This window comes from Corvus brachyrhynchos, unplaced genomic scaffold, assembly GCF_000691975.1.
Source record: "Corvus brachyrhynchos isolate BGI_N302 unplaced genomic scaffold, ASM69197v1 scaffold257, whole genome shotgun sequence".
Taxonomy (NCBI): Eukaryota; Metazoa; Chordata; class Aves; order Passeriformes; family Corvidae; genus Corvus; species Corvus brachyrhynchos.
The window spans coordinates 307215-318698 of NW_008239119.1; the positions used below are offsets into that span (position 1 = coordinate 307215).

The 11484-nt window shown below is 46.8% G+C and overlaps 1 protein-coding gene across 1 annotated transcript; it reads right to left on the reverse strand.

The window, feature by feature from the left end:
* Positions 1-3004: 3004 nt before the first annotated feature.
* SRSF4 (serine and arginine rich splicing factor 4) lies at positions 3005-10445 on the reverse strand. Its single transcript, XM_017739948.1, is given in 7 exon segments — positions 3005-4204; positions 4207-4376; positions 4491-4574; positions 5399-5613; positions 7303-7415; positions 8285-8427; positions 9132-10445. Coding segments are annotated over 7 exon segments (1308 nt in total). The 5' UTR covers positions 9164-10445; the 3' UTR covers positions 3005-3653.
* Positions 10446-11484: the final 1039 nt, after the last annotated feature.

The following is an 11484-nucleotide window of genomic DNA, read 5'->3' on the forward strand; positions in this document are numbered from 1 at the left end:
GGAGGCGGCGCTGGGTGGGGATGGGGATCGGGAGCGGGGTGGTACTGGGCTGTGGGTAGCGGTAGATGGGGTACTGGATACGGGGTCCTGGGACGGGGAGGACCTAGGACAGAACTGGCACTGGGGTAGGGCTGGTACTGGGACGGGAATAGGCATGAACTGGGACGGAGCCGGCAGTGGGAGGGGGCGGCCGTGGGGCACTGGGAAGGGGCAGTGGGTGCGGGAGGCGTGAGGGGCACAGCCCCACTCGCAGTGCTGCTCCCTCAGCCGGCCGGGTGAGGCCTGGGCACGGCCGCGGGCGCTGGGGCACAGTCATGGCTGAGATGGAGATTTGGGAAGGGGAGATTTGGGAAGGGGAGCTGTAAATCGCCATTGCCGCCGGCATCCAGCAAATCGTGACCGCGGCGTCCCGCCGCCTCCCACGCCCAGGAGTAATAGAGGATATTGCTCCCTCTTCTCTGCATTTGTTGAACTTGTTTGTTTTCTCATCTGGGAATGTTATTTTCCTTTTTATTTGAATTTTGGAACAAAAAAAGAGGTGGGGGTAGGATTTTTTAATGACACGTCGGGGTTTTTACGCCACGGTGAGCGAGGAAAGAGCACAAGCAGGCCCCAAGCTGTGACAGCTTAAATGGAATGGGGTTTTGGGAAAATAATAAATGAGATTTGCAATGGCTCATTTGAAATACACATCACAATATTCTTCATCCCTCGAGCGAGGCACATAAAATACCCTTTAGAATCTTTAAATTTAGTCAGAAAACAAATACATTTCTCACCTCATCTGTGCCACCAAGTTCCAGACAAAACGCAACTCCTGTAGATGCTTGCAGCCAGTGTTGAAGCATTTGCTGGGTCCAGGTTTACAGGGGTGTTGGAGGCAAAAAACTTTACGAGTAATTGAACCATCCATATTTGGTTTTAATTGTTACACGTTTCGTTGAGAGATCCCTATTTTAGGTCTTCTTACCCTTTTATCTCGCTGCTCTACTGATTGTTTTGCCAGAACCTGCCCCGTGCCCACCACACATATTCCTGCCTTCCCTCCTCAGAGCTCACCTCCAAGGTGCTTTTACCCCATAAAACAAGTACCCCAACCCTAAACCAGATTTGGGGCTATTTGTCAGTGCATTCTGGGTAGATATATCCAGCCTAAAGCTGAGTTCTCACTTTGAATTTAATTATTCACACAGAAACGTTACTTGGGATTATTGCAGACATTCCAGTGATCTTCCTCTCTGGCCATGCAATATAATTATTATTGTTAATATTTTATATTATTACCATTGCCCTGGCTTCACACCTGCTGGCAGGCAGATCCCTGCAGTTTCAGGAGACGAAGATTGCAGCAACTCCAGGCTGGGAAAGGCAAAGTCCCCACACCAGGGAGCCACATGAGCTGGAGGTTTTGATGCAAAACTTACACTTTAATGCAAAATTAATGGGGGAGACTCACTCAGTGATGTTCACGAGACAGAAATGAACATTAAACAATGCAGCAGAGAGCAGCTGGGGCATGTGCCTGGCCCTGCCCTGGAATCCCTGTTGTGGGGGCACTTCCAATGCTTCACACTAATTCTCAGCAGTAAGATGTCCCAGGGTGTCCATTCCCTGGGAATTCCTGCTCCAACACTCCAACCCACATACGGTGGTCAGGGAGGATGAGCCCGTCCCAGGGTCAGTCCCTACTCTGGGCAGTAAAGCACCAGTGCTCCTACCAAGGGGTGGTGGATCCAACCCCTGCACTGCACACCAGGAACCACCACCGCTCCAGGTGCTCACCCGTGAAGGATTTCTGGCTTTCCCTCTTCTTACTGCATGCAGTGACAATCTGCAACTCAGACAGGTTTCCCACATACCTCCCTCCAAAGGCCTGTTCTCAGGTGTTTAAGGAACGGATGCTTCTCCCAAAGGGCTCACTAAAACCTGGCTCGGTCATTCAGAACAGAGTTGCCAGACAGCAGAAACTGGAATCACTTTTTAGTCTTTGCCTAGACTGTATAATTTGCAGATTTTCTTAAAAGTATTTTTCAGTTAATTATCCCCTATTAGCAAACATCTTGCCTTGGCTGGTTTGCTTCTGTACTAAGATTAAGCAGCAAAAAGGATTAAAAATGTCATTATGAGAGTCTAAGATGTTAAAGCACTAAATACATATAGCTGGAAAATGCTTTTCCTTCTGAAGAAATTAAATATCACTTCCACAGAGCTTTCTCATGCTGCTGTGGTAATATGACATTTGATAAAGTCTGAGCCACTCGCCAAGCCCTGACCCCTCTCAAAGTGTGGGGAAATATTTTGTGTTGAAAGCAACTCTGATGATCTATTACCCTTTCATCTTTTTAATATGGCAGGACAAGTTCCAAATGATCAAATTATATGGAATTACTTGCACTTATGAAGTGACTCTCTCGCTGGAGAGCTGCTGCCATCAGTTGTGAGCAGCTTGGAATTGGGTAAAGGAAAGTTTTAGGGGAAGCTGTAGCTAACCTTTTTATTCCAGACCAACAACTCACAAAATATGTTTTGCCTTCTGTTTTTCAGAATGTTGCTGGCAGGCAGAACAGGTGCTAGGGATGTCACTTCTTCATTCAAAACCAATTGTGCAGGAGCAGAGCTTGTGGAAAGTTCAGTCTGAGCAATTTGCAAATGGCCCAAGTCTAAATTTGGGGTATTATTCAGGAACACCTCCACACCTCTTGCTAGAAGCTGCCCTCCCTTCTCCCCAGGTCCACAGAACAGCCACCGCCGCCCTCTGTGCTTCCAAGCCCAGAAGCACATCCTGACACCAAGCACAGGTGTTTTATTAGGAGGAAAAACTCCTGGAAAATATGCTGGAGAAATAAGTTCTTTATCTGGACTGTATTCAAGTGCTGTGCCTACACTGAATATGAAGTGACTTTCTGAATTAAGAACCTTTTCTCTGAGTGACTCTCTACAAATTCAGGCTTACCTTGAGCAACAGAAAACGCTGACAATCACAACACAGCATCACGTAACCAGGTGTCATCAAGCAAAAATAGTCTTTATTCAAATTTCATGGAAACGGGAATCACTGTACTTTGCAAGACAGGGAAAAAATAAAATAAAAAATTTAATATAAAACAAGGATATTGTCACAATACCAGAATATGGAACTATAGTTCTTTTCCCTATAGATTACTGCAAGTACCTCTTTTTTTTCCTTTTGACTGTGCTATTCACAACTTTGTAAGTCCAAAAAATATGGAACAAAAGTAGTATGAAACTTAAGACTTAGCACTTCCACTAAATGGCAGACATCGAAGGGCATCAATCGAGGGCAAAGACTGTTGAATCCGTCATACCTACCTATCAGTCATCACTGTAATCCCATAAACCCACCAGGGCGCAGTGCTCATTCCCTGCAAGGCTCTCCCTGGAAAACAGGGCAGTCTGGGGGCTCTAGGAAGAGCTGTATGTAAAGAGAACCTTTCTATCAGATAGAAAATGAGCGGAGCAGCCTCACACCAGGGAGCGCTGCAGGGAGGGAGCGCTGCAGTTAATGACAGACAGACCATCAGGTTGTTAAAAATACACAGCATCGACAGGGTTTCTACTTCAATCACTTGGTTACAGCTACTAAACATGTACAAAAGACTTTTCCAACCATTCCAAGTGGGGCTGCAGTAAGATTAGGATCTGGAGCGGGACCTTGACTGCGACCGGGAGTGTGACCTAGAGGCAGACCTAGACCTGGATCGGGACCTTGGCTTTGAAACAGATTTGGACCTGGAACGAGAATCTGATTTGACATTTGGTTTGGACTTGGAAATGGACCTAGACCTGGAGCGGGACACTGAGTCCTCCCCCTCGCCTTTCACCTCCTTCTTGTCCGACTCGGATTTGAGCTGCTCCTTCTCTTTGGAGCCTGACCTGGACCGCTCATGGCTGTCCTTCCTTCTCTTCTTGCTGCTGCCTTTGCTGTCTCGCTTGCTGCGCCTCTTGCTTTTCTCACTCTTGCTGCGGCTCCGGCTTCTACTTCTGCTGTCATCCCTGCTCCTCTTCCTACTTTTCCTTTTATCCTTGCTGTGGCTCCTGCTCCTGCTCTCATCCCTGCTTTTGCTACTACTTCTAGCCTTGCTAATGCTCTTCTCCCTGTCTTTGCTTCTGCTCTTCTCCTTGCTTCTGCTTCTCATGGTCTCCCTCGCCTCTCCCCTGTCCTTCCTCCCACTCCTGCTCCGCTGTTATGGAGAGAGCCCTCAGATTTATCCTTGCTTTTGTTTCGGGATTTCTCTGTACTCCTGCTGCGGCTCCTACTTTTATCCTCTTTACTTGGAGTCCTGCTTTTCTCTTTCTGGCCTCTGCTACGGCTCTTGCTTCGACTACGGCTCTTGCTTCTGGAACGGGACACAGACCTGGAAGTGCAAAGGCAACAGACAGCTCTGCTTTAGTGAGGCAAGGGTTTGAGCAGAGTGTGCAGAGAACGGGAGGGAAAAGAAAAACAGTGTTCTCCCAAGACAAAGACATACCTGGATCTGGATCTACTCTTGGAGCGGCTGCTGCTGGCACTGCGGCTCCTGCTCTTATGGGAGTGTCTGCTTCGAGAGCGAGACCTGCAACACAAGGAACCAGCTTCACATTAGCATGGGGAGTTCACGATCCCTGTGGGCAGAACCCCACAGGGTTAAAGCACCTTTCAGCAGCCAAATGTTCAGAGTTACGCAACACAGTTACAAACTTAGAGTGCCCTTCTCCCCACCTCTCATCCCTGTTGCCACGTCTGGCTGTGAGCAGGGTGCTAATCTGGAAGAAAAGATGCCAGTTTATTTAAGGAATAATCACTTTCCCAGTCAAATCACAGTTTGAATATGGTAAGACACTGGCATAAAGCTTTGACTTCAGATTTTGATTTCATAAGCAAGTTCTTCTAGGAACAGTAAAGATTTGCCTGAGTTTTCTTGCAACAAGTTTCCCCAGAATGGAAAGGGGAGAACACTTGGTGCTGCTGAAGCAGCTCTTGGTCAGACAAGGAAAGCAACAAATCTCTGAGAAACAGGGAACAGGTGGAGGTTTCCAAGCTGAGAAAGAACTGTTAGTCCTGGTGCTTGGAGCAGAACACAGTGTTCAGAGCTGAAGTGTTAGAAGCACCTTCTGTTCCATTCCATGTGCATGGCTCCACCGGCCACGCAGCTGCTCCCACAAGGAGCGAGGGCTGAGTATCAGGGAAGAACAGTCACAGGTGTTCAGGGAGCAGGTCCACACATCCACCAAGGGAGACACCTCAGAACACAGCCCTCGTTTGCCCTGGACACTAATACATTCTCAAAAAACTAGACCTGTTGAGAATTCTAAACATTTCCAAGGTGTTTTGGAACCCAGAAGTCTTAATCCACTGCATGTTCAAGTAAACGCAGCCTGAGATACATTACAGACATACCTTGAGTGGCTTCGGCTTCTGGAGTAAGAGCGGCGCCGTCTCGATCCAGGTCTGTCTTCCACTAATCTAATCTTTCTGCCATTTACTTCTGTCCCGTCCAGCTTTTCAAGGGCTCTTTTCATGTCAGAATAGGATTTGAACTCAATCACACCTTCATTTTTCCTTCCTTTGTGTGCATCTGCATATGTCACTTCCCCTGCCTGACGCATATAATCCTAGGGGAAGAGGACAGAATCACCATCGCCTTGAATCCAGAGCCAGGCTTCCAGCTGACCCTGCTCACTTCTGACACGATGCTCCCTGAGCCTCTTCTATTCACAGGGATATCAGCAAGGGTTTGACCCAAACAGCATCTGTAGTGCCAAGTAACACACTATGACTTCACAGAGTTGGTGTGATTAGAACCAGGTCGAAAGTTTTGAGCCAAATGATAACTTAAGGTCTCCCACCTCGAGTCTGAGGTCAAATATGCTCTGGACTCTAAGTTTCAAATTACAGAAGTGATTAAAGAAGTAAAATGCTTGCTCTCTAAATCATGCTTTCAAAAATAATTAGGAAAGGTGATAAAGGTTGAATATGAAGTGGCAAGAAACCCACAGAGAAGCAGACCTCCCTTCATCCTCCACCTCGTCAACACAGCTCATTCTGCTGGAAAAACCCCCCACAGAACTCCAAGCTCAATTAATTTTCCCATTTCGTGCTTCCTGGCTTCTCCATTTCCATTCCTAAACGCCTCTGTTTATCAGGGGTCTGTTCTGCCCTACTTTGAGCAAGCTGCCAGGCCACGCTATCTTTCAGCCCCTGTGGAATTTGGTTGCAGTGGAAACAGGGCATGGAGCTCTGGTTTGGTTTGTTTTCAACCCAGCTACTCCCCTTTTAAGTACACTGAAATGAAAGCTATTCCCAAAAAAGCAGCAATGCATCCATTGGAGGATTAATCATGCCATGCTCTACTTACAATTTTAATACCAGAAGCAAAGACAAGCTACTGATGGTGTGAAGCATTAATAACAAAGACACTGGAAGCATCTCCGTACGTACCTGAACTAGTGTAACAATTCAATTACAGACCAGTTTCTACTACGTCAAAGTTTGTTTAGAACAAATTTTACACACCCTTAAAAGAGAACCATAAGAGAAAGTGTTCCAGTAAGAACAAGTGGGTTTAACCATTGCTGCTCAGTTTGATAAGGAAGCACTAATCTTTTTGCATCTACTATTGAAATCCTGCTCCCTGAATCCACGATGTGGATAATCACGAGCCAACACGTCACCTCCAGAGTACTCAGAGGTACCGTGGGCTCCACAGTGTCACTCAACACCTCCACTGCTGAGAATCACCTGCCACTCCTTTGGACTTCAAAAATAAGTTTTTGGCAGAGATTTTGCATGATTACTCATTCTGGAAGCATCTTTCCCTGAAACTCTGCTTAAAACAGCTTTAGATGGTGTGGAAATTCCTAAGAGAGACTGTGCAAGAACAATGCTGTTGTTTCAAACAGCTGTAGCACCTTATGAGTTGATGGGTTAAATCCAAACTGACATGGGCAAACTCCTCCATCTCTAGTGAATCCTACCCCTGGCGTGATTTGAGTCTGTTTTGACAGGGCTTAAAAGAAGATAAAACATCTGTACATGATGTTGGCTGGTGCTAAGGTTAAAATTATTCTCCCACTGTCCAGTGCCACCAGTTCTGGCAGTGCAACTCCCAACCTCTCATTAACGGTTTCATATACACAAATATACTCCTGTACTAAGGTGTGTGTTACTTCCAAAATCTACTCCACATTGAGTTGCTCAGGAGTTGGAGCAAAGCAGAGCTGCACACCACTTTGCCTTGCTGAAGATGACTTTTGCCCTTTGTGCTTTGTAACAGAGGGAAGGTAAGGAAAGGGGCCCCGTACCTTCAGATCCTGCCAACTGCAGCGGCTTGACAAATTTTCCACAATCAATCTGTATTCTGTACGGGTCGGGGGACCGTACTTATCTCTTCCGCTTCTTCTATAACCATATCCACCTTTAGGAGGTGACAAGCAGACAGCAGAGCTTCAGCCAGGGAAATGGAGCCTCGCTCTCCGCCCCGACGGAACTGCTCTGCCCCGCGTGTTCCCCAAGACATCACAGCCCCCCCCCCCAGGGCTAAACCCAACCCCCCTTACGTAACATCTTACAAAGACCCAAAGCATTTAAAAAGTTTTGCTACAAGCTCATAATTAAACAAGGCACAGGACTATAATTATGCTAGAATTAACATGCAATTATATTTAATATTATTTTTAAAACAGTTTAAAAGAAGAAACTGAATAAAGCCAGTTGACTAATGTTACTGACATTGCTTAAAGGCTTTCTGAATATCTGATATGAATAAAGCTTTTCAGGCACCTATTTCAGATTAATCTCATCTGTCTCTAACCCTTGGGATCCTCACCACCCAGGTCTAATGGGAAAAGCTTGCGGTCGTCACATGGCTTCCTTTTTTTTGGTCAGCCAAGGGCCACAAAGGTCAAAGAGCCACTCATGGAAAGGTACCCCAAGGTCAGCAAATGGAACGGGCAGTCATCTTAGCCTCAAAGGACTCTTTCAATTAAAACATTGAGGTCTCTGTTAAATCTATGTTAAACATCACATTGAAAATAAACCATTCAAATAGTTAAACGAAATGATAATAATAAAAATGGTACAAGAAACTGTGTTTATTAATGTATCAATTAAAATAATTTAATACAACAAACAAATTAATAAATATTCAGATCAACAGTTACATTTACAGTTACAGAACACTAGTCACAACTTTGTATCGCTTTCCTTTTAAATTACTTTTTAAAAAAAGAGTAAACCAATGTTTTATTTAAAATAAGCCATGGATACAAATGCACAAGTGCTTACTGCGTCCAGAACCGTAACTGCTGTCACGACGTGGGCCCCGGGCGTGCTCCACGATCACTCTCTCCCCACAAAGATCTTTCCCATTCAGCTCATAAACAGCATCGTCGGCGTCTCGCAGATCATCAAACTCCACAAAGCCGTACCTAGGGAGAGGGAGGGAAGAGGGATCACTGGCAAGGAACTGAACCTGAGGTATCTGTGCTCAAAAGCAACTTGTGGGTTCCTGCAGAGCCCTGTGAGTGCTGTCCTGCAGATGAACCTCCTGAGCAGTCCTGAGGGTTCAAGGCCTTGAGCCCTGGAAAAAAACTAAAAGGAATTAAAACACCTCCAAAACCAGGGAGAGAAATAGGAAGGCATGAAAACATGTCTCTTGATTTGCTGAACTGAACTGAAAGTCATTCTTCATCAACAAAATGATAAATTATGTGAGATCGTAATGGCTGAATTCATTTATGTTAGCAAGAGATTACTATTAGGGCATAATCTTTGATGAAATTAAGGGTTTTATCTATCTTTTTAAAGGCAGAAGTTAAAAACCCCAACCATTAAAAGTGAGCACTACCTCACACACCAAATAAACACAGAATCACAGAACTGTTCAGGTTGGAAAAGCCCTCCAAGGTCAAGGAGTCCGACCATGACCTTGGAGATGGCCTTAAGTCATCCCTGGAAGTGTCCAAGGCTGGGGCTTGGAGCAACCTGGGACAGTGGAAGGTGTCCCTGCCCAGGAAGGGGGTGGAACTGGATGGGCTTTAAGATCCCTTCCCACCCAAACCACTTCTCTTTGGAAAGCAAACACTGATTTTGAATGGAGGCAGATGGAAGAATGGAAGTTTGAAGCTTTGACCTGTGTTCCTCAATCCACTGCAGAAGAGACATCCCTCTGTCCTGCAGGTATTGTATTAGGATGAAGCCTTGAATTCTTCAGAGCTGCCCAGAGTAATGCAGGCAGGTAAGTACATGAGTAGAACCAGTTTGGTTTTAGTCTTAGAGGCATCACAAGCAGCTTCTAGTGTATTCATAGAAGATAAAAAACAGGCTGAAAAGTCCAATTTTCTGGTCACTTCATACAGTGAGCTGTGATTGTCAGTGCAGCTCCGAGCAGGAAAGAGTATGAAAACTAAGAGCATACAATTAAAAAGTGCAATTTGGAATGGAGAATCCTACAGGACCCACATTTTCATTTCCCCATCCTTCCCTCAGGTAATAATTGCTTTAAGCCATTGAATTTCAAGCTTACATTACAATCAGTGAGCCCCAGCTAAGCTTTTAGAGCTCTGTGGTATCACTTTGCACTCCATCCTCTCGCTCCAGCATTCCAGTTTAGCTGCTGAAACTCAGTGGGTGATCCACCAAGGAGAACCCCCAGATTTCCAGAAGCAACTGCAAGAATCTCTCCAGCCAAACACCATGCAGGAAGTTTGAATTGTTTCCTAAGCAATACCAGAAATAAGCCATGGAGGAAGGCTCAAGAGAGCACAGCTCAGCCCAGGGCTTCCCAAGCACAGACACAAAACCTGATTGCTCAAGTTCCATTTTTGACAAGGAATTTAACTCCAAACCTGTAAAAAGACTTCAGAATATAAAACTAAAAAATCAATTAAATTGACTTAAAAGCAGGAAGACAAGTCCCTTTGCCACATCAGCCATGTAACTCAGCAGTTCTACATCTGTTAAGAAAGTTTAGTTGGCTTCCCCCCACAACGTGTATGAAACAGAAATACTGAATTTGGGGTTTACTCAGAAACAGGAAAACTGACCCCCCCCAAACATTTCCAAGGATACACAGCAGGACTGGAAAACAGGAGCCTCAAATCTTTCAGCTAATCTTCAACAACACCTGAGGCTGTGTGGGTTAAAACACTGACACATGAACACTTGTCTGCTTCAATAATGGATTTTATTCATCTTATAAACCTGTTAAATGTCCACCTGCCAGCACAAGCAGCGCTAAAACTTAATGAGCCTCTTTCACTTTAATGCTCAAGGACTAACTTGTACAAGAAATTCCTCTTCTCCACTTCTAAGGTGGAATTAATACCTCTCTCTCCTGGCTACATAACAATAAATCCATATTCCATTCAGCCTTCCTAAGGAAGACTTCAAGCTAGGTTTCTTGGAAAAAGCAAAGGCAGCAGCACTCATGAGGCTCTGGGTGTTAGGGAAAACCCACCAAAACCAGCAATTTGTTTTTTCTTGAAAAATCCACACTTGAATGTCTTGGCCAAGTCCTGGTGGAGCAGGATCCGACCCTGGGAGCTGCAGTGAGAGCTCAGCTGCTGGAACAGCACAGGTAAGAACATACAGTATGGCGAGTTTGGGGTGTTTGAGGGGGCAGGACACCCCCCCCAGACAGTCTGGGGGCTTTGGGAGCAGCTCTGCATCTCCCACCCAAAACACTGGGGTTCTTTTTGGGAGATGTTATCCTGGGGTGCAGCCTGGCTCACCCTGGAGTGCAGAAGGGCCTGGGGGGACCCCTCAGGGTGACACCCCCTCCCTGCAGAAGGGGGCAGGACACAGCTCAGCTGGCCCCCAAGAACTGAGGCAGGACCCAGCCTTCCTGCCCTCCAGTTGTCACAGAAACCCAGATGTCCTGCCTTCCAAAAAGGAGAAACCCACCCATCCTGGCCCCTCCCCAAAGGGGGAGCCCAGGTGTCCTGCACCCACCCCAAAAGAGGGGGAACCCAATCGTCCAGCCTCCCTCAGCTCCACCCAAAGGAGAGTCCAGGCATCCACACCCCCCCCAACAGAGCCCCAGCCATCCTGCTTCCCCCAAAAAAGGCCCAGATGTCGTGCCCCCCTTCACAAGAGGGGGAACCCAGGCATCCTGTCCCCCACCCGAAAAGGGGGAACCAAGGCATCCTGTCCCCCCTCCAGCAGGGGCCGAGACGTCCTAGGCCCCCGCCCCCCCAAACCAGGAGAAACCCAGACGTTCTGTCCCCCAAAAAGAGAACCTAAGCAGACTGCCCTTTCCCAACAGAAGCCCAGCCACCCTCTCCCCCGAGAAAGGGAGGACCCAGCCGCCCTGTCCCTCCTCCAATGGAAGTTCAGGCATCCTGCCCACTCCCCAAAAGACAGAACCCAAGACGCCGCCCCAATAAAGGCCCAGACTTCCCGTCCCCTCACCAAGGGAGAACCCAAGCGTCCTGCCCCCCTCACCCCCTCCCAAAGGGGGCGACCCAGCCGTCCTGCCCCCACCA